The sequence below is a fragment of the Salvelinus namaycush genome, chromosome 14 (assembly GCF_016432855.1).
Source record: "Salvelinus namaycush isolate Seneca chromosome 14, SaNama_1.0, whole genome shotgun sequence".
NCBI lineage: Eukaryota > Metazoa > Chordata > Actinopteri > Salmoniformes > Salmonidae > Salvelinus > Salvelinus namaycush.
Window position 1 is genome coordinate 24,960,467 of NC_052320.1, and position 24,313 is coordinate 24,984,779.

A 24,313-nucleotide genomic window follows, 5' to 3' on the forward strand; every position below is an offset into this window, starting at 1 on the left:
ATAATGGGACCAAAATAGGGGGCTACCCCTCCTGTTAACATTGGAGACGAATTACCCTGAAGCCTATTCATTCTTCACCGAGGCATTTAACAGTAGTGGTATGATGTAGCTAGGTGATCATTTTCAAAATAAGTCATTATTATAGAGTAAATACCCACAGAGTACATTTTGCCGGGCCCTCTGAGGTTTGTAGGCAGAAATATATAATATATGTGTGTTTGAGTGTGTGTGCGCAATCTCTCACTTGTATAATGACATCCCCAGTCAGTTTGTGTTGGGGTGCCATACACATTGCAATTCAGCGGTTTCCAAACTTTAAGAACTGTTTACTTAGCAGCTGATGAAACAGAAGTTGGCATGTGTTTCGGGTTAAATGCACATTTCCGCGTTGAGAGGTATAATTGCCAAGAGTGGCGCACTTTGAGCGGCGAGGGGAGAAACCCAGAAAGCCGCTAACTGCAAACGATAAGTAGCTCGGCAGCTCCAACATGTGTTCTTAATCACACGCTCCGGACCTGAAAACAATTTCCCAATTTCCCATATGGCCTGGGTACAACAGGGCTTCTACGTCTCTCTGTGGAAAATTTAAGATCAACACTATAGCTATAAAGCAGAGTTTATGATTTGTTTAATGGGTGTTTTGATGTGAAATATACTTTTTATACACTGCCGCCTTCCAACAAGGCACTCATAGCAAATGAAGCGGGCACTTTTTAATCCAATCTGTGTTTTGGCAAAAAAAAACATCTCTTGTTCTCCAGTGCTGCAGATGTAGTTCATTGTTTAAAGTGGGCTTAACAGTGACTGGATCGGACTGGGGCTTGCCAGGACAAAGAAAAATGGTACACACAAAGTTCTGTTTGCATAGTGGCTCAGTTAGGGTTTTGTCCACCCCCTCCCTCCCTCCCAAAAACACAAATATCCTTTCAACTCAGTTTAGGAAGCGGTGTGGGGGCAAGAGAGACTCACTCGAAAATGAACTATGAGTCGGCGGTTTTGATTAACCTCATCCAGGGGAGAGATTCATATTTTTCTCTGCCGTTTGCCGAAACAGATGCGTACGCATATGTTTTCCTGCGCCATCCAGATGCTACAGACGAACACCCCATGTGCTTAACAAGCTGTGGACATAAAACATTGTCTGAGATGGTCTTGATTCCAAGGGAGTTTTTTGGGCCGATGATCATAAAACGATTTATGACAGCGTGATAAAGAACAAGTAACATTTCATACTTGCACTTAAGTTCACCAATTTTTTTGACATGACGAGTTTTAAAACAATTATTCGGCCCTTAGCACCTAAACGGTTGTAACTGTGGATTGTGAAAGCGGACAATAAAATTTAAGCCAAGAACAGAGTTATGGCAGAAGATGATAACATCATGGATGTCATGATGAGATGACAAACTGAATTGCTTTCATGGAGAACTGGCCACACAATCTATTTTCATCATGAGAAAAAGTTATTGGTTTTATACCCAAAGTTGCTAAGAAAATGTTGTGATCCATTTAATAAAGACTAGAGACCAGCACAATTTATAAAAGGGTGTGGCAGTAGCAGGAACAGCGGCATCTAGTGGGCGAAACTTGGTACTTTGACATAAATTTATGGAAAATAATGCAAGCAACTTCAAAGGCTTATTTTTCTATAAAAGGGAGAAGAGAAAAAAAGCATCACCAGATTCACAGGGAATACATTACATAGGATGAAGAAGCAATACTCCAAACCACAGCACCATACTACTTGTGAGACAGAGAACTAATACGGTATACTGGTTGTTGGGTTGGGATGGGATTAGGGTGTGGGGGATCCGTGGGTGGATTTTGATCATTTTATTGGATTTCTCATGCGATACTCATTGTTAGGAAGAATTATGGTCCAAATCAGATGTTAGGTACTATATTTATTGAAGATTATATGAATCCTATAAATTAATATGAAAATGTTTTGTTCAATCAATTTGCTTAATTTTCTCAGAGATCAAATTATATTTTAACAAAATAATGTTTCAGGAATGCTAATCTTATGTTTCTAACACATTTTGCACAATCTGAGATGGTGGTAGGGATATCTATCCAGATATCCAAACGGACGTTAGTAATCAATTACTTGAGTGAGTACATTTGGTAGCAAAAAAATGTGTAGGCCTATTTGGACAATTGAAAAGCTTTGTTATAAATGTAATTATCATTGTGTCATTGTTACCTACATGGTTATACCATGACATTTGACTTAATTTAATAAACAAACCTTTGAATGTAGTTTTTATAACGTGTTGAGCTAATACTGTGCATTTAGCCCTCCAGTCTGCCCTGACATCGGTATGCTATTTTCGGCGCTTCAAATAGCAATTACAGGTGTTCACCTAACCGAGTTTCCACAAGACTTGACACATAGCAATGCAAAACACTCATCAGAAAACCTTTTTTGTAATTGAATCAAATCAAAGTTTATTTGTCACGTGCGCCGAATACAACAGGTGTAGACCTTACAGTGAAATGCTTACATACAGGCTCTAACCAATAGTGCAAAAAAGGTATTAGGTGAACAATAGGTAAGTAAAGAAATAAAACAACAGTAAAAAGACAGGCTATATACAGTAGCGAGGCTATAAAAGTAGCGAGGCTACATACAGACAGTTCTATCATGGCGAAAATCAGACTTCTCTTTCCCCGTAGTGTTTGGCTAAAACCAACAGTGAAAAGCAGCCTGTTCGCTGTTTACAACTGCCATGTGCATTTGAGTCAGTCTGATTGGTCAAGAGAGCTGAGAGTGTTTTATTTGTATCCTGATATCTGAAAAAATTTCATGACATTATTTGAATTGTGAAATAATCTCAAATGCCCATCCCTTAGATGGTGTTGAAATTCTCTTGTGCTTTTTTGTTGTTGTTATTGTTGGTAAGGGCACGTTAAGTAAGCATTTCATTGTTAGTCTACACCGGTTGTTTTACGAAGCATGTGACAAATAAAATGTGTATTGAACCACCTTTTTCAATCTTGTCTCATCGCTACAACTCCCCAACGGGCTCAGAAGAGACAAAGGCCGAGTCATGTATCCTCCAAAACTTCTTAACACCGCCTGCTTAACCCGGAAGCCAGCTGCACCCCCAATGTGTCGGAGGAAAAACCGTTCAACTGACGACCGAAGTCAGCCTGCATGCGCTCGCCCCGCCCCAAGGAGTCACTAGAGCGCGATGAGCCAAATAAATCCTCTGTCTTGGGTCATGTTCATTAGGGCATGCATCGGAAAACATTTTCAAATGTTTCACAATGGAAAACGAAGTAGTCCCTCCCTGCGTCAGTGCGTTGTCTTTCATTTGGTGCCTTATGAACAAAACCCTGAACTTTCCACTAAAAACAGCCGACAGGTGGAGTGTGTTCTACTTCTTCTTACCACTGGCTGTAGCCAGACCAGACCTGGTTCAAATACTAAGTCAAACACTTTCAAATACTTGTATTGCATTTTTTTGTTTCCCCAGTAAAACAGAACCAATAAAATTGTCCCAAAAGTTGCAAACTAAAAAAATCAAGCACCACTCAAATACATATAAAGTATTTGATCTACGTATTTGACCCAGGTCTGAGCCAGACTAGTGTGTACGGCACCAGTAGTCTGAGAGACAGGTGAGATTAAGCATATGTGTTTGAGTGTGTGTGTGAAAGTCTGATGATGTCGTACCTCAGAGGTAGATAGCTCCTGAGACAGGTCATGCATTTTCTGCTGCTGCTGGACCAGGAGGTCCTGTACTGTAGCCAGGGTCTGCTGGAGCTGGGTCACTGCAAACAGAGACAACAAGTACACTTAAAACGCTGGATGTCAGCTGATACTAAAGTTTTATTTAGTGGAAGCATAAAGTAGAGGAAGCTGGAACATTTTTACTTTCAGTTAAGTTAGTCCAGAGAAGTCCAACTCAAATACAATATCTGTAAAAACAATACAAAAAATAAAAAGTATAGGCCTAAGTCATTTATTAAAGTTGACCTCTTGATATTTATAATGATATCCAATAACCAGTCAAATTGGCCCCAGCTTTTCAGTCATAGATGCTTTGGGATTTTTTTGACGTGTAAAATAAAGATATTAATCTCTGGTGTCTGAACTTAAATCAAATAACAGTCTCTAACCTTCCATTATCCATGCAGACACTGGCTTCAAATGCATCTTAAATCCTCAAACGATCAACAAAGGGGGAAAAAATGCCTCATTTGGGTGGAGGCTGCCAGACAAAATGTCCCGCCTAATCCCAATAAATATTGCTCTTTTCTCATTGACTTTGAAGATTGAATTATTTCAAGTGTTGGTGTAAGAAGAGGGTGTATGATTTCAAATAACACGAGCCCCAGTTTGTTGGCCCCTTGCTTTCCAGTCGCACGTGTATTACCAAACAATGCATTAAGTTTCACCGACTGATTCTATTACCGAAAGACAATAAACATTCATATAAATCACTGTCGTGCAAAGTGTTAAATCAAGCCTAATTGCATTAACATCAACAGATATTGTAGCTGCCTACACTTGAGGTTGGTGTCAGCGAATGGTTAAAAGCTTGCCTACTGTGCAAGACTGGACAGACACCAATGTGCCAGTGCTGAGCTATAAGCATCAGTTTGACGAAAATGGGACCCTGACGCAAAAACTTTAGGTTACCTGACATACACTCTCCTCCGTATTTATTTGGACAGTGAAGCTACATTTTTTACATTTGGCTCTATCCTCCAGCATTTTTTATTTGAGATCAAAATGAGGAGAGAGTGCAGAATGTCATCTTTTATTTGAGGGTATTTTCATACATGGTTTAGTAGAAACAAAAGCACTTAATGTATTTACTCACCCCATTTGAAGAAGTCATAAGTATTTGGACAAATTCACTTATAGTGTATTAAAGTAGTCAAAGGTTTAGTATTTGGTTCCATATTCCTTGCACACATTGACTACATCAAGCTGGTGACTTTACAAACTTGCAGGATGCAATTGGTTTTGGTTGTGTTTCGGATCGTGTTTTGCCTGATAGGAACTGAATGGTGAATCATGTAATTTTGGAGTCACTTTTATTGTAAATAAGAATATAAGATGTTTCTGAACTGTTTCAGAACACTACAATAACGTGGATGCTACCCTGATCAGGAATAATCATGAATGATTTGTGAATAATGATGAGTGAGAAATGAACAGAGGCACAAAGATCATACGCCCCGAAAACTGTTAACCTCCCCTGTTATTGGTAATGGTGAGAGGTTCGCTTTTTTTTGAGGGTTTGATATTTCTTCATGATTGTGGGGGTATGATCATCATTATTCATGATTAATTCATAATTATCAGTAATCATGGTAGCATCCACATTAATGTAGAAGTGTTCAGAAACATCTTCTATTCTTATTTACAATAAAAGTGACTCAAAAATGACACAAAACATTAATCACTACTCAGTTCCTATTGGGCAAAACATAATCCAAAACACAACTAAAGCAAACTGCAAATGCATCAAACAAGTTTGTAGTCACAAGCTTGATGTAGTCATTGCATGCTAGGAATATGCAACAAATACTACACTTTTGACTACTTTAATACACTATACATGAATTTGTCCAAATACTTACGACTTCTTCAAAAGGGGGGGGACAAGATATATAAAGTGCTTTCATTTCTAAATGTTAAAAACAGATATGTATGAAAATACCCTCAAATAAAAGGTGACATTCTGTACCGTTGGAAAATTCTGGTTGAAAGATTCCCGGTGGGAATAAAGTGGGAATAAGCAGGAAATCTAAAATCCTCAAACCATTATTTTGGAAAAACTATTTCTGTATTTTTTTTTTTAGGAACGTTTGCAACCCTAAGGTTGACTCTGGGTCAATTTTCCAGAACCCACAACCTTGTCTCTCCCCCCCCCCCCCCAAAAAAGTGTTAGTGACTTCAGGGTATGTAAACTACACATTTAGTTGCCCAATGCTCATTACTGTAAATGGCTACTGCGACGACACCGCAATACATCAACAATTCCAGATGTTGGAGTGAAGTCGCTAGCCACTAAGACTATACTTTCAAAATGATAATTGAGACTGAGGCGCAAAGAGTAAACTGCTTGTGCAGATCTTGCATGCCACCATTTTAGTCCATCCAGTTCTTAGCCACTGTGTATTGTTACCCCTCGCTATCGCAGATATGAAGCCAATAATAATGAGGTCAATGACTTTGTCTGGCTTGAATCATCAGAAGGAGACTTTGTAGCTGGGCAAGAGCATGAATTTGAGAGACAGAGCAGGGACTCGCAGCTGCTGCCGAAGTGGCCGACATTGTGTATTCAGTAAATTATTCAGTAAATACCTCCATATAATGTACACTACATATGTCCAGGCCTGTCTCCGCCTTTAATGGCCAGCTGGTCACCAATATGGTTCCCACTGACAAAGAGGGCCAAACAACTGCACAATTCCATTACAGGCTGTGTGTGCTGAAGTGCTTCCAAGACCCATTCATTAATTGTCCGTGTGAAGTTGTAGGGAAATCATAATGGGAGTCAAGGCCCTACTCTGGGCGAAGAGAGTAATGCAGTTGTATTCAAAAGGATACATCACTTCATTGCGCCCGGCACTAGAGCAATACATGAACTTTAACAAAAGGGGTTCAAGCAATTGGCAGCCAGGCAGTCGGACGCTATTACTCAGCGTTGTGAGGAGAAAAAGGGAGAGAAGGGGGGGGTGGCTCTCAGTGTAATTGCAAACCCTCTCCCCAACTGTTAACTGCAACAGTCATTAACTACAATAGCAGCTTGGCTACTGCAGTCACAGCAAATTAGTTTGCCGTGGTGACTGAGGGAAACGACAGTGGGTTTCCATGAGAGGGCTTAAGGTCTGGAATATCAGCTCCCTACGGAATACAAGGGACTCTTATCATGGAATCGGTTCTTTAACAATAAACAAAACAGGACTTATGTTATACGGAGGAAATGTGTTTGCATAGCTGGGGCCAAAATGACAATAAAATAACTCATTTGTTAATCAGATTGCGGGAGGCACACCTTGCACACAATCTCATACAATCGACACGCACCCGACTGCCAGCTACCCACCTTCCTAAAACACAATAGAACGGTAAGATCCAATCAAACTGACAGTATGACCACTTTTCCAATCACATTCTTTCCTTGACTGTAGGTAATACAGTTTGTTTGACTGGATGATATAAACAAAGCAAAAAAATAAACGTCCTCTCACTGTCAACTGCGTTTATTTTCAGCAAACTTAACATGTGTAAATATTTGTATGAACATAACAAGATTCAACAACTGAGACATAAACTGAACAAGTTCCACAGACATGTGACTAACCAAAATGGAATAATGTGTCCCTGAACGGGATGGGATTGAGATCCTGGCTCTTCGCTGGCCATGGCAGAACACTGACATTCCTGTCTTGCAGGAAATCACACACAGAACAAGCAGTATGGCTGGTGGCATTGTCATGCTGGAGGGTCATGTCAGGATGAGCCTGCAGGAAGGGTACCACATGAGGGAGGAGGATGTCTTCCCTGTAACGCACAGTGTTGAGATTGCCTGCAATGACAACAAGCTCAGTCCGATGATGCTGTGACACACCGCCCCAGACCATGACAGACCCTCCAAATCGATCCCGCTCCAGAGTATAGGCCTCGGTGTAACGCTCATTCCTTCAAAGATAAACGCGAATCCGACCATCACCCCTAGTGAGACAAAAAAGCGACTCACCAGTGAAGAGCACTTTTTGCCAGTCCTGTCTGGTCCAGCGGAGGTCGGTTTGTGCCCATAGGAGACGTTGTTGCCGATGATGTCTGGTGAGGACCTGCCTTACAACAGGCCTACAAACAAGCCCTCAGTCCAGCCTCTCTCAGCCTATTGCAGACAGTCTGAGCACTGATGGAGGGATTGTGCGTTCCTGGTGTAACTCGGGCAGTTGTTGTTGCCATCCTGTACCTGTCCCGCAGGTGTGATGTTCGGATGTACCGATCCTGTGCAGGTGTTGTTACACGTGGTCTGCCACTGCGAGGACGATCAGCTGTTTGTCCTGTCTCCCTGTAGCGCTGTCTTAGGCGTCTCACAGTACGGACACTGCAATTTATTGCCCTAGCCACATCTGCAGTCCTCATGCCTCTTTGCAGCATGCCTAAGGCACGTTCACACAGATGAGTAGGGACCCTGGGCATCTTTCTTTTGGTGTTTTTTTAGAGTCAGTAGAAAGGCCTCTTTAGTGTCCTAAGTTTTCATAACTGTGACCTTAATTGCCTACCGTCTGTAAGCTGTTAGTGTCTTAATGACCGTTCCACAGGTGCATATTCATTAATTGTTTATGGTTCATTGAACAAGCATGGGAAACAGTGTTTAAACCCTTTACAATGAAGATCTGTGAAGTTATTTGGATTTTACGAATTATCTTTGAAAGACAGGGTCTTTTTTTGCTGAGTTTATACTGAACAGAAATATGAAACAGAGGGTCCCGTGTAGCTCAGTTGGTAGAGCATGGCGCTTGCAACGCCAGGGTTGTGGGTTCGTTTCCCACGGGGGGCCAGTACAAAAAAAAGTATGAATGTATGTACTTGTAAGTCGCTCTGGATAAGAGCGTCTGCTAAATGACTTAAATGTAAATGTAAATGAAAGCAACTTGCAAGAATTTCAAAGATGATATGTATTACATATCATTACAAAGGAAATCAGTCAATTTAAATAAATAAATTAAGCCCTAATCTATGGATTTCACAACTGGGCAAGGGCTCAGCCATGGGTGGGCCTAGGAGGGCATAGGTCCACCCAATTGGGAGCCAGGCCCACCCACTGGGGAACCAGGCCCAGCCAATGAGATTCTCGCCACAAAAGGGCTTTATTACAGACAGAAATACTCAGTTTCATCAGCTGTCCGGATGGCTGGATTTGGATGTCCTGTGCTGGCGTAGTTACACGTGGTCTGCGATTGTGAGGCCGGTTGGATGTACTGACAAATTCTCTAAAACGATGTTGGAGGCGGCTTATGGTAGAGAAATGAACATGAGAATTCTCTGGCAACAGCTCGGTAGACATTCCTGCAGTCAGCATGCCAATTGTACACTCCCTCAAAACTGAAGACATCTGTGGCATTGTGTTGTGTGACAAAACTGCACATTTTAGAGTGGCATTTTATTGTCCCCAGCACAAGCTGCACCTGTGTAATGATCATGCTGTTTAATCAGCTTCTTGATATGCCACACCTGTCAGGTGGATGGATTATCTTGGCAAAGGAGAAATGCTCACTAACAAGGATGTAAACAAATGTATGCACAAAATTTGAGAGAAACAAGCTGTGCATATCAAAAATGTCTGGGATCTTTTATTTCAGCTAATAAAGCTTTACATGTTGCGTATATATTTTAGTTCAGTATAGTTGGGATGATTAAAATGTTTCAGTCTGCTGCAGCACAGTTTAATAAATGTTATAAAGTGGATATAATTGCACTGTCGGGCATAGTTTCAGAAATTCACCTATACAGTATATTTCATTACATAGGTTATCAAATAAAACTTTATTTGTCACTTGCGCCGAATACAACAGGTGTAGACCTTACCGTGAAATGCTTACTTACAAGCCCTTAACCAAGTTCAAGAAAGAGAAAATGTTACCCCAAATAAACAAAAGAAAAAAATAATAAAAAGTAACACAAAATAACAATAACGAGGCTATATACAGGGGGTACCGGTACCGAGTCAATGTGCGGGGGTACAGGTTAGTCGAGGTAATTTGTTCATATAGGTAGGGGTAACGTGACTATGCATAGATAATAATCAGCAAGTAGCAGCAGTGTAAAAACAAATGGGGGGGTGGGTCAATGTAAATAGTCCTGGTGGCTATTTTATTAATTGTTCAGCAGTCTTATGGCTTGGGAGTAGAAGCTGTTAAAGGAGCCTTTTGGTCCAAGCCTGTGCGCTCTGGTACCGCTTGCCGTGCGGCTGCAGAGAGAACAGTCTATGACTTAGGTGACCGGAGTTTTTGACCATTTTTTGGGCTTTCCTCTGACACCGCCTAGTATATAGGTCCTGGATGGCGGGAAGCTTGGCCCCAGTGATATACTGGGCCATACGCACTACCCTCTGTAGTGCCTTGCGGTCAGATGCAGAGCAGGTGCCATACCAGGCGGTGATGCAATCCGTCAGGATGCTCTCGATGGTGCAGCTGTAGAACTTTTTTGAGGATCTGGGGACCCATGATAAATATTTTCAGTCTCCTGAGGGGGAAAAGGCTTTGTCGTGCCCTCTTCAAGACTGTCTTGGTGTGTTTGGACCATGAAAGTTTGTTGGTGATGTGGACACCAAGGAACATGAAGCTCTCAACTGGCTCCACTACAGCCCTGTCGATGTTAATGGAGGCCTATTTGGCCCGCCTTTTCCTGTAGTCCATGACTTGCAGTCCTTTGTCTTGCTCACATTGATGGAGAGGTTGTTGTCCTGGCACCACTCTGTCAGGTCTCTGACCTCCTCCCTATAGGCTGTCTCATCGTTGTTGGTAATCAGGCCTACCACTTTTGTGTCGTCAGCAAACTTAATGATGGTGTTGGAGTCGTGTTTGGCCACGCAGTCGTGGGTGAAGAGGGAGTACAGGAGGGGACTAAGCACGCACCCCTGAGGGGGCCCAGTGTTGAGGATCAGCTTGGCAAACGTGTTGTTGCCTACCCTTACCACCTGGGGGAGGCCCATCAGGAAGTCCAGGATCCAGTTGCAGAGGGAGGTGTTTAGTCCCAGGGTCCTTAGCTTAGTGATGAGCTTTGTGGGCACTATGGTGTTGAACGCTAAGCTGTAGTCAATGAACAGCATTCTCACATAGGTGATAATTTTGTCTAGGTGGGAAAGGGCAGTGTGGAGTGTGATTGAGATTGCGTCATCTGTGGATCTGTTGAGGTGGTATGCGAATTGGAGTGGGTATAGGGTATCCGGGATGATGCAGTTGATGTGAGCCATGATCAGCCTTTCAAAGACTTAATGGCGACCAACGTGAGTGCAACGGGGCGGTAATAATTTAGGCAGGTTACCTTCGTTTCCTTGGGCACAGGGACTACGGTGGTCTGCTTGAAACATGTAGGTATTACAGACTCGGTCAGGGAGAGGTTGAAAAGTCCTGGTAATCCGTCTGGCCCTGCGGCTTTGTAAATGTTGACCTATTTAAAGGTCTTGCTCAAATCAGCTACCAAGAGCGTTATCACACAGTCATCTGGGAACAGCTGGTGCTCTCATGCATGCTTCAGTGTTGCTTGCCTCAAAGCGAGCATAAAAAGACATTTAGCTGGTCTAGTAGGCTCGCATCACTGGGAAGCTTGCGGCTAGGTTTCCCTTTGTAGTCTGTAATAGTTTTCAAACCCTGGCACATCCGACGTGAGTCAGAGCCGGTGTAGTAGGATTCAATCTTAATCCTGTTTTGACGCTTTGCATGTTTGATGGTTCTTCTAAGAGCGAAGCAGAATTTCTTATTAGCGTCCGGATTAGTGTCCCTCTCCTTGAAAGCAGCAGCTCTAGGCTTTAGCTTGATGCGGATGTTGCCTGTAATTCATGGCTTCTGGTTGGGATATGTACATATGGTCACTGTGGGGACGACGTCGTCAATGCACTTATTGATGAAGCCGATGACTGAGGTGGTATACTCCTCAATGCCATTGGATGAATCACGGAACATATTCCCATCTGTGCTAGCAAAACAGACCTGTAGTGTAGCATCCGCGTCATCTGACACACACCCCCGCCCCTCGTCTTACCAGACGTATCTTCTCTGTCCTGCCGATGCATGGAAAATCCCACCAGCTCTATATTATCCGTGTTGTCATTCAGCCACGACTCGTGATCATTGTTAGATGATAGCAAACTATCTAGCTGCTTGGCATCACTCTGCAAGAAGAGTTTGTCATATTAACAATGTACCATTGCTGAAGGACTGGCATTTAGAAAATTAAAGGGATAATCCACTCAAAAACTATTGTTACTTATGTTAATACAATCCCAACTGCATGTCAGTAGCAAGGTTGTTATAGCGTGTTTTTCTATCAGTTTTTATTTCTATTAGTTTTAAGATTTTTATTTGAAATTCAGTTTAGTTTCAGTTTGTTTTCAGATGAACTAAATAAATAAAAGTGTAAGTTTTATTTAAAAAATATATATTTTGTTTGTATATTGTAAGATAGCGCCGATGGATTTCCTTCGGAAACTGTGAGGTATTTTCTATTTTTTATGTATTATTTCTTACATTGTTAGCCGAGAAAACCTTAAGTGTTATTACATACAGCCGGGAAGAACTATTGGAAATCAGAGAGACAACTCTCTGAGAGCACAATGACCAGGAATACGACTTTCCCAAAGCGGATCCTTGTCTTCCCCTCCCAGGGCATTTGAACTGATTCCAGAGGCTGACCCAAAACAACGGCGTGGAAGAAGAAGGTACCGGAGCGGTCTTCTAGTGAGGCCTCGGATGTGTACACACCACCCAGCGCTTCCGAGTATATTACTCGCTAATGTCCCATCCCTAGTAAACAAAGTCAACGAAATTAGGGCAAGAGTTGCTTTCCAAAGAGATATCCGAGATTGTAACATACTCTGTTTCACAGAGACATGGCTAGCTGGGGACATGCTGTCAGAGTCCGTACAGCCAACAGGATTTTCAGTGCATCGTGACGACAGGAACAAACATTTTTCCGGTAAGAAGAAGGGCGTGGGTGTATGTTTCATGATTAATGACTCATGGTGTAATTGTAACAACATACAAGAACTCAAGTCCTTTTGTTCACCTCACCTAGAAATCCTCACAATCAAATGGCGACCGTATTATCTCCCAAGAGAACTCTCCTCGGTTATCATCACAGCCGTGTATATCATCACAGCCGTGTATATCCCCCCGCAAGCGGATACCAAGACAGACATCAACGAACTTCACTGGACTTTATGCAAACTGGAAACCATATATCCCGAGTCTGCATTTATTATAGTTGGGGATTTTAACTAAGCTAATTTGAGAACAAGGCTACCTAAATTCTATCAGCATATTGATTGCAGTACACGAGCGAGTAACACGCTCGAACATTGCTACTCTAACTTCCGCAATACATACAAGGCCCTCCCCTGCCCTCATTTGGCAAATCTGACCATGATTCCATCTTGTTGCGCCCCTCCTATAGGCAGAAACAAAAACAGGAATCGCCCGTGCTTAGCTCTATACAACGCTGGTCTGACCAATCTAATTACACGCTTCAAGATTGCTTCATTTACCTGGACTTGGATATGTTCTGTACTCACTGTGACTATTAAAACCTTCCCTAACCAGAAACCGTGGATTGATGGCAGCATTTGTGCAAAACTGAAAGCACGTACCACCGCATTTAATCATGGCAAGGCGACTGGAAAGATGGGCGAATACAAACAGTGTAGTTATTCCCTCTGTAAGGCAATCAAACAAGCAAAGTGTCAGTATAGAGACAAAGTGGAGTCGCAATTCAGCGGCTCAAACACGAGACATACACTAGTTTGGGGTCATTTAGAAATGTCATTGTTTTTGAAAGAAATCTAATTTTTTGTCCATTAAAATATCATCAAATTGATCAGAAATACAGTGTAGACATTGTTAATGTTGTAAATTACTATTATAGCTGGAAAAGTCAGAATTTAAATGAAATATCTACATAGGCATACAGAGGCCCATTATCAGCAACCATCACTCCTGTGTTCCAATGGCATGTTGTGTTAGCTAATCCAAGTTTATCATTTTAAAAGGCTAATTGATCATTAGAAAACCCTTTTGCAATTATGTTAGCACAGCTGAAAACTGTTGTTCTGATTAAAGAAGCAATAAAACTGGCCTTCTTTAGACTAGTTGAGTATCTGGAGCATCAGCAATTGTGGGTTCGATTACAGGCTCAAAATGTCTAGAAACAAAGAACTTTCTTCTGAAACTCGTCAGTCTATTCTTGTTCTGAGAAATTAAGGATTTTCCATGTGAGAAATTGCCAAGAAACTGAAGATCTCGTACAATGCTGTGTACTACTCCCTTCACAGAACAGCGCTAACTGGCTCTAACCAGAATAGAAAGAGGAGTGGGAGGCCCTGGTGCACAACTGAGCAAGAGGACAAGTACATTAGAGTGTCTAGTTTGAGAAACAGATGCCTCACAAGTCCCTCCTGTACTCCCTGTTCACCCACGACTGTGTGGCCAAGGACACCATCCAGTTTGCAGACGACAGTGGTAGGCTTGATTACCAACAACGACGAGACAGCCTATGGGGAGGAGGTGAGGGCCCTCGGAGTGTGATGTCAGGAAAATAACCTCTAGTGGTTTCGGTACAGCAAGTAACCTATGCTTGGGAAGCTAGGAGCCATTCATGTATAGTTTTTATGTTTTTGGGGATGTCACTTCTTGCCAAGGTGATGGGTCATATATTTTACATTGCGTTTAAAGGTAGACTCAGCGAGACAACGTAGATGCACCAAGTAAACAGTAGTAGTGTGGGTCAATTTCTGGGGGAAAAACAGGTGCTTTGAAGCGCGAGTGTGTGAGAGCAAAGTCTTGCATCGTGCCGATCTCAATAGGTGCATCTGAGAGGATCACTTTTGTCAAGTCGGCGACCACCACCTTTCACAGTGGGTTGCATTCTGGGGATTAATAATGTCCAAATTGCACCTACAGTGCATTCGGAAAGTATTTAGACTGCTTAACTTTTTAAGCTAGGCCCCTTAGTTCCAGTGAAGGGAAATCTTAACGCTACAGCTTACAACGACATTCTAGACGATTATGCGCTTCCAACTTTGTGGCAACACTTTGGTGAAGGCCCTTTCCTGTTTCAGCATGACAATGCAGCATGACAAAGCGAAGTCCATACAGAAATGGATTGTCAAGATCGGTGTGGAAGAACTTCACTGGCCTGAACCAAGCCCTGACCTCAACCCCATCGAACACCGTTGGGATGAATTGGAATGCCAACTGCGAGCTAAGCCTAATCACCCAACATCAGTGCCCGACCTCACTAATGCTCTTGTGGCTGAATGGAAACAAGTCCCCGTAGCAATGTTTCAACATCTAGTGGAAATCCTTCCCAGAAGAGTGGAGGCTGTTACAGCAGCAAAGGGTGGACCAACTCCATTTTAATGCCCATGATTTTGTAATGAGATGTTCGGCGAGCAGGTGTCCACATACTTTTGGTCATGTAGTGTACATGTGATATTTGAGGCCCTCTCTCACTAAGTGAGGTACACAAATCCCAGCTAGCACATAACATTCTGAGAACCATATGTTTCTTAGAGCTTGGTGAGAGTGTGGTTGTCCTATGGTTATTTTGTGCAGGATACCCAGCAAGCACATCATTTTGTGAGAACCATATATTTCATAGGTGGGAATTTCAGTACTTCAGCATAACCTTTCAACAGCTTTAAGAATTTTCAAGTACTTTTAAATGCATGGGAGTGTATTTGAGTCAGTGTTTTTGATTATTTTCATATACTTTCCAAGTGTATTTTCAAATACATTAAAAGTCAGATAAAATATAAATCGGAATACTTTCTTTGAATATATTTGGAAGTAATTGAGATATTTTAAATATTATTTGAACCCAGGGTTGAAACAATGGCAACACTGCCATGTTGATCTGAGCCTTGCTGTTGGAAAACCACATTAGTGTCTGACTTTTGGCTGTAGCAGATGCACACACCCCGACTTCACTCCTGGACTTCTGTCTACATTCGGATACTTTAACCTTACCAATAAAATGCGGCCAACATCTACGGTAATGCTTGTGGCAATGTCATCTTTAAATGATAAAGTCAATCTCAATGTGACCAGCCAGATTCAGAAGCTTGAGAACCCCATTGAAAACCCCATTTGACCCCCCCCCAAAAAAATACATGACATAATTCATGATGTTTTTTATTGTAGTTAGTTTTGGAGTCAAAGTTAATAGCTTCAGTATAGTTTTAGTTTTTCAAACAGGTTTGTTAATTATTTTATTTCAGTTTACTTTTTTTAGGTGAATATGCAAGTAAAATAGTTGCACTGTAAAGCCCTGGTAAAGGGTTAATTGAATAGTCAACAAACGTGAACCCTACTTGAAATAAACCCACCCTTGAAATCTTGTTGTTGATTTGTGGTTGAACATGCACGTGACAACTTGCATTTTTTCAACCCAAAAATTAATTGATGTTCAATGTCAGTATGTTGAAAATAAATGACATGAGGTTGATTCAACATACTTATGCCCTGTGTGGGTATAGCTTCTACTATGCTTTTGATTCATCAGTACCTCCTCTTCTCATGATTCAACCGAATACCTCTTACGGGACTATTTCACTAAGTGTGATCAACTCTTCTGTCTCAAACCAAGAGATCCATCTCGCTCAAATTAAAAGAGACGGGGAAAAAACAGCCCAGAGTTGAACAACGCTACGCTAATAAGACAAAAGTTGCTCTCTGAGGTGTCCCTCGTTCACGCTTCTTCCCACCATGTTTAATTACACTGACGCCGAGCGAGGGATGCATCTCTTTCTTCCCTCCCCCCCAACGTTCTCTCACTCTCACACTCAGTTTCTGACAGCCAGGTTGAGATTCCTCACCTGTCCTACATGGGAGACGCACCTGTCACTGCACACTTAATCACTAGGCCCTGCGCTGAGACCAGCCGCCAAGCATCACACTTCCCAGTGCAAAATTAAAATGAACTTTCTCACCACCGAGAGAGAGAAAGAGAGACAGAGGGCGAGACAGCGGTATAGAGAGAGAAAGAGGGTGGGTGGGAAGGAGGGAAGAAGGGTGGTAGGGAGTGACAAAAAAAGTTGTCATTTCCCAACCCCTCATTAATATTCTGAGGTTAAGAGCTTTTCAGCGAAACGTAATTAATTGAGGCCGAGCCTGACAGTAAACAAGCAATTTCAAATTAAAGCAAAATGACAGCAGAGTCGTTTGTTAAAAACACGCGGCGGCGATTTTGGCGACAGATAAATGACGGAAAATGTTAAGGAGGGAGGGAGAAGTGATGAAGATATTAATCTTCACCTGTCTGTGTCAGCGTGCCACTCATCTCGGCGATGTTGCTCTCGATTCTCTGCAGATGCTTCTTGTCCTCTTTGCTGCCCATAATGAGGGGAAGGATGTATTTCTGCAATTAAAAACATGACATGCTATTACACTTCTTGCCAGGAAGGGAGAGAAAGGGTGTGTTCTAAATGGAACCCTATTCCCTATATAGCGCACTACTTTTGACCAGGGCCCGGGGGGTTCTAGACAAAAGTAGTGCACCATATAGGGAGCCATTCATTACACAGATTGAGAGGCAGGGGGGAGGCATGTTAAGCAGTTTCAACTCCGAATGGACAAAGTCAACGTCTTATGTTATCACAGTGTGGCCTAAACTGTCTAAAGGTCAATGTTGTAGATTCTAGGGCACCTGAAAAAAGGAACCAATAAACAAATTAACTGCAATTCAACTATTGGTGTGGAAAAGGATACTGAGGGGAGGTAACATCTGACAATGTGACAGAAAATGCAGAAAATGCAAAACCTACAGTATACCCAGAATATGAATTTCTCACCACTGTTTTAATATCGAAAGACATGATTGAATTGAGCGATAGCATATGTACAGTACCAGTCAAACGTTTGGACACACCTACTCATTCCAGGGTTTTTCTTCATTTGTACTATTTTCTACATTGTAGAATAATTGTGAAGACATCAACACTATGAAATAACACATATAGAATCATGTAGTAACCATAAAAGTGTTAAACAAAAAGTGTGCAAAGCTGTCATTAAGGTAAAGGGTGGCTACTTTGAAGAATCTCAAATATAAATATTTTTTTAAACAATTGTTTGGTTACTACATTATTCTATATGTGTTATTTCATAGTTTTGATGTCTTCACTATTATTCTACAATGTAGAATAAATAGTAAAATATATAAATAGAATAAATAGTAAAAATAAAGAAAATCCGTGGAATGAGTAGGTGTGTCCAAACGTTTGACTGGTACTGTGTTTCATTGCTAGTTTAGACAAATCTTTGTGATCCAATGTGAATGTGGTGGCCAGATGAGACATGAGAAGGCTGACTGTGTCGATGACAATCATAGGTTGGCTTCATTATTAGACTACACAACGTTATAAAATGTTTCGCAACAGACAATGAAAAGCATTGAACAAGTCTAGCTAGTCCCTCCCTGTTTCAGTCTGTTTTATTTCATTTGGTGAATGAACACGACCCTAGAAACATGTGTGTAGTTGAACTCTGCACATGTTAATGGGCCTCTAGACCAGGGATACTCAAATACACTGAACAAAAATATATGTGCAACATGCAAAGTGTTGGTCCCATGTCTCATGAGCCGAAATAAAATATCCCAGAACATTTCCATACGCACAAAAAGCTTATTTCTCTCGTTTTGTTCACAAATTTGTTTACATCCCTGTTAAGTCAGCATTTCTTCTTGACAAAATCCTCCATCCACCTGACAGGTGTGGCATATCAAGAAGCTGATTAAACAGCTTGGTCATTACACAGGTGCAATAAAAAGGATGCTCTAAAATGTGCAGTTTTGTAAGATAGCACAATGCCACAGATATCTCAAGTTTAGAGGGAGCGTGTAATTGGTATGCTGACTGCAGGAATGTCCACCAGAGCTGTTGCCAGAGAATTTCATGTTCATTTCTCTACCATAAGCCACCTCCAACGTTGTTTTAGAGAATTTGGCAGTATGTCAAAGCCTCACAACAGTATGTGTAACCATGCCAGCCCAGGACCTCCACATGTGGCTTCTTCACCTGCGGGATCGTCTGAGACCAGCCACCCGGACAGCTGATGAAACTGTGGGTTTGCACAACTGAAGAACTTCTGTACAAACTGTCTCAGGGAAGCTAATCTGCGTGCTCGTCGTCCTCACCACGGTCTTGACCTGACTGCAGTTTGGCATCGTAACCGACTTCTGTGGGCAAATACTCACCTTCGATGGCCAATGACATGCTGGAGAAGTATGCTCTTCACGGCTGAATCCCGGTTTCAACTGTACCGGGCAGACAGTGTGTATGGCGTCGTGTGGGCGAGCGGTTTGCTGATGTCAATGTTTTGAACAGAGTGCCCCATGGTAGCGTTATGGTACGGCAGGCATAAGCTACAGAAAAAGAACACCATTGCATTTTGTCCATGGCAATTTGAATACACAGAGATACCGTGATGAGATTCTGAGGCTCATTGTTGTGCCATTCATCCGCAGCCATCACCTCATGTTTCAGCATGATAATGCACAGCCCTATGTCGCAAGGATCCGTACACAATTCCTGGAAGCTGAAAACATCCTTTTTCTTTCATAGCCTCCATAACCAGACATGTCACCCACTGTGCATGTTTGGGATGCTCTGGATCAATGTGAACGACAGCGTGTTCCAGTTCCTGCTAATATCCAGCAACTTCGCACAGCCATTGAAGAGGGGTGTGACAACATTCCACAGGCCACAATCAACAGCCTGACAATCAACTCTATGTGAAGGAGATGTGTTGCGCTGCATGAGGCAAATGGTGGTCACACCAGATAAGATACGTTTTTTTTATCCACGCCCATACTTATTTTTTAAAAAGGTATCTGTGACTAGATTAGGGCCTAATTTACCTATTTCAATAGATTTTCCTTATATGAACTGAAATTTGGGGCGGCAGGTAGCCTAGTGGTTAGAGCGTTGGACTAGTAACCAGAAGTTGCCTACTTAAATAAAGGTAAAATAAAAAATTGTAGCATGTTGGGTGTATATTTTTGTTCAGTGTAGATTAGCAAGAGGGCCACATTTACAAAATCACAAGAGGTCGGGGGCCAATTATTAAAAAATATATATAGTGAGCTCCAAAAGTATTGGGACAGTGACAAATGTTTTGTTGTTTTGGCTCTGGATTTGAAATGATACAAAGTGCAGACTGTCAACTTTAATTTGAGGGTATTTTCATCTATATTGGGTGAACTGTTTTTGTACATAAACACCCCCCCCCCCCCCTTTTTGGGGACCAAAAGCATTAGGGAATTTTTTTTTTTTAATTTGTCACATACACATGGTTAGCAGATGTTAATGCGAGTGTAGCGAAATGCTTGTATATGTGCACTAAAGTAGTCAAAAGAGTAGTATTTGGTCCCATATTCCTAGCATGCAATCATTACATCAAGCTTGTGACTCTACAAACTTGTTGGATGCATTTGCTGTTTGTTTTGGTTGTGTTTCAGATAATTTTGTGTCCAATAGAAAATAATGGTAAATAATGTATTGTCATTTTGTAATCACTTTTATTGTAAATAAGAATATAATATGTTTCTAAATACTTCTACAGTCATGTGGATGCTACCATGATTACGGATAGTCCAGAATTAATCGTAAATAATGGTGAGTGACAAAGTCACAGATGCACAAATATCACACCCCCAAGACATGCTAACCTCTCACCATTACAATAACAGGGGAGGTTAGCATTTTTGGGGGGTATGATATTTGTGCGTCTAACTTTCTCTGCACTTTAACCTCACAGTCATTGTACAGAGCCAAAACAACACAAAATGTGTCACTGTCCCAATACTTTAGGGAGCCCACTGTAGGTTTATAGATTTTTACAAGTTTGACCAACATTCACATACATTTTTTTTTTTAAACCTTCACAAAGTTCACGTTAAGGTAAGTCCCACAGATGGCATTTCAGTAAATCCTTTCTCTTTGGAACGGAGCGAGCGGCCGTCAGGACCAGGTTGTCCCTGCAACACCTGAGGCTGGGTGACACCAGTCCTAGTAATAAACACTTTTAAGTTGAAAAATATTAAATTAGTGTCAACAGCGAGTAATTAATAAGTAGGCTACTGGGAGGGCTGCGTTTCCATGGCGCCTTTATAGTATAAATAAAGTATGGGCAGACGGAGCATATGGTGTGGCTAGCGCTCCGCTCCTGTGACATGACAGCAGGACGCAGCTCCGTTAGGGAATCCCAACTCCCATGCTACGAGCTGGTGGGTCTCTCGCTTGATAGAGAGTAGGAGAGACAGGTACAGGTAGGGTGTGAGGGTGCGAGACAGAAAGAGAGAGAGAAAGAAAGATAGTGAGAGAAATTTAAAAAGTAGAGCGAGTGAGCAGGACAGCGGGTAGGGAAAGGTAGGGTGTGAGGGAGAAGAAAAAAAAAATAACCGAAGAGCCCATACTGTATTATAATGCTGGGCCTCTCACTAGATAGAGAGCAGGAGGGACAGGTAGGGTGAGAGATAGACAGACAGAGACGGCCAGAGGACAGGTAGGGTGGGAGACAGACAGAGGACAGGTAGAGTGAGAAACAGAGCACAGGTAGGGTGAGAGACAAAGACTGCCAGAGGACAGGTAGGGTGAGAGACAGACGGCCAGAGGACGGGTAGTAGGGTGAGAGACAGAACTAGAGTTAACAATACACCAAACTATTTTATAAAACTGTAGATTATAATTTCACGTAGTGCTACAAGTGGTGACGTGCTATATGGATGCTACCTATATGGATGCTACCTATATGGATGCTACCTATATGGATGCTACCTATATGGATGCTACTGGACTAAGCTCAATGTAGAATAGTGATCATTACATCGTAATGGAACATATTGTAGCTTAAGGGAACTTGAGTGTAAAGTAGTCACTGGAAGGAATGTAGCAGAATATAGGATAAACTAGTCTTCAGATAGCATTACTGTACTTGTTAATTTCACCTCTATAATTAGAGAATATATTGAAATAGAATGAAACCCCAGTACTCTATTAAGGAAGGTTATTTTCAGATTTCCTTTGGTTCAGAGTAGTATATTTATTATGGCATATAGATCATGTACTGCAGGGACTGGCTCCACAGACAACTCCATGGATGTGTCCCAAATAGCACTACATTTGACCAGAGCCGTATGTGCCCTGGTCATAAGTAGTGCACTACATGGATAATAGGGTGCCATTTGGAATAGAACCCATATACACAAACTCCTGCCATGGCACCCGCCATCCACAAGAAACAAGTCTCAGGCCCTACACCCCCAGAGTCATGACATCATGGGAGCGTTGTGATCCAGCAGCTACACACAGACACTTGCGCACACAGACACTTGCGCGCGCGCACACACACACACACACACACACACACACACACACACACACACACACACACACACACACACACACACACACACACACACACACACACACACACACACACACACACACACACACACACACACACACACACACGATGGCTGGTCATACTGGTTATAACGGCTCAGAGTCATGACATCATGGGAGCGTTGTGATCCAGCAGCTACACACAAACTCTCATCCACCTATAAAAGAGAGTAATGGCTTCCACATGCCACTCACAGCAATACGAACAGCTACAGAGGGATTCATGTCAGTGAGGAACAAGGAGCCTCCCAGGCCCATGTTCAGGGGCTCTGGAGCGTGATAAAAAACCAAGGGCGATTATTTTTGGAGGGCGTAATATCAAAAGAGGGTCGTGTGCTGTGCTGGCAACTTTATTTTTTTGCAATAAGGAAAAAAGGATTGAGAGCGAGAGAGAGACAGAAATAAATATAATTAAAAAGAGGGGTTCAAATGAGATCATGTGATTGGGCAAGCCAGACATGAGCTTTTAACAACCAGGCAAGACTGATGTACGGAGCGTTTGGCATTAGAATCTAACAAAGTTACAATTGACTGATGTACCAACAAACCCCACTAATATAAATGTAATATTGGGGCAAATTGCGTTGACAGAACTCACTGGACTGTGTAAAATAAATGGTTTGGACGAAATAGATCCTCTAGATCAGAGTCTTGAAATCCGAAATACTGCTAGCTCTTTTCTCCCTGGTAATTATTTGATGAAATGATTGATTAATATCACTGATTGGCCAAAGAAACCAGTGGAGCTGCAGACCTTGAGGCCCAGTCTAGATTATGGAATATGATATCAGCCACCTTTCAACCTTACATTTTTACATTTACATTTTAGTCATTTAGCAGACGCTCTTATCCAGAGCGACTTACAGTAGAGTGCATACATTTTATTACATTTTACATACTGAGACAAGGATATCCCTACCGGCCAAACCCTCCCTAACCCGGACGACGCTATGCCAATTGTGCGTCGCCCCACGGACCTCCCGGTTGCGGCCGGCTGCGACAGAGCCTAGGCGCGAACCCAGCCCAGCCTGGGCGCGAACCCAGAGACTCTGGTGGCGCAGCTAGCACTGCGATGCAGTGCCCTAGACCACTGCGCCACCCGGGATCAAACCTTAAATCAAACCTTAAATCCTTTGATTTCAACAGGAATGTCAATAAATGCTTTTTAAGGAATAAGCTGGCAGAATGCAATCAAGGGCTGAATGACCACCCAATTAGGAGATAACAGAACAGGTGCTTAAAGTAGGTATGTTTAAAGGTACAGTCTGGGATCTGGGAATCTGTTCAACGGCCATCTCAATTCTTGATATTTACCCATTGATTACTGAAGATCATAATCTAAAATATAAGAACACAACAAAACGTAGCCAAACATTGTATATCTTCAAAAGATTGTTTAACTATACTTTTGATCTCATGGATTGTCAATCCTTGCATCCATAGCTCCATCTAAGAATTTGAGAATGGTTACATTTCTCCAGACCCAATTCTCAACTGTTTACCAAAACAAGTGGCAGGGCGTATGCTTTCCCCCCCCGAATCCCAGACAGTAGCTTTCACTTCCAGCCTACCAGAAGAGACATTTCTGGACCGAATTAAAATGGCGTACCTTGTAGAGGTGATGGAAGCCAAAGGCCATGCCCATCATGATGACAGTGAGGGCACCGTAGTCTCTCCATCTGTAGCCACGGGGACCTTAGGAGAGACAAAAACACAACATCAAATCACTGAGTAACGGTTACACCCTGTCATGGTGAGAAGACCATGTGGTTGTACTGAGGTAACAAACTCATGGTAGGTTGAATTCCGTATTTTAATAGTTGAAATCAAACCCAAAAGATCTTGAAAACAGGGATGGAAATCTGCAATGTTTCCAATCAGAAATTGAATAAAACATTGCAATTAAATAAATTCTGCAAACAAACCAACCAAAAAACCTTGAACTAGCTAAAAGTAATCTCTCAAGCCAAGACAATGGCATACAAAACACGTATGTTATATGTGTATGGGTTGAGAAATCAAATCACAGAGCAAAAAAACAAACATCTTAGATTGCGCTTCTATAAACATCTAGGAGAGGAAGAACCTGTAAGGGTTGAAAGGTGAGTGTGTCTGTGGGACTGGAACTAGACAGTGTGTGTCTCTGGAGG

The 24,313-nt window shown here is 42.0% G+C and overlaps 1 protein-coding gene across 1 annotated transcript in view; it reads right to left on the bottom strand.

Annotated features, from left to right (window-relative positions):
* The window catches only part of pex14 (peroxisomal biogenesis factor 14), a 105,030-nt gene that overhangs the window by 7,037 nt on the left and 73,680 nt on the right, over positions 1-24,313 (bottom strand). Inside the window, exons 5-7 of the mRNA XM_039008280.1 lie at positions 23,773-23,858; positions 17,014-17,116; positions 3,683-3,780 (exon numbers count right to left, since the gene is read on the bottom strand). Of these exons, the coding sequence (XP_038864208.1) occupies positions 3,683-3,780; positions 17,014-17,116; positions 23,773-23,858 (287 nt within the window). The remainder of the gene's footprint in view (positions 1-3,682; positions 3,781-17,013; positions 17,117-23,772; positions 23,859-24,313) is intronic.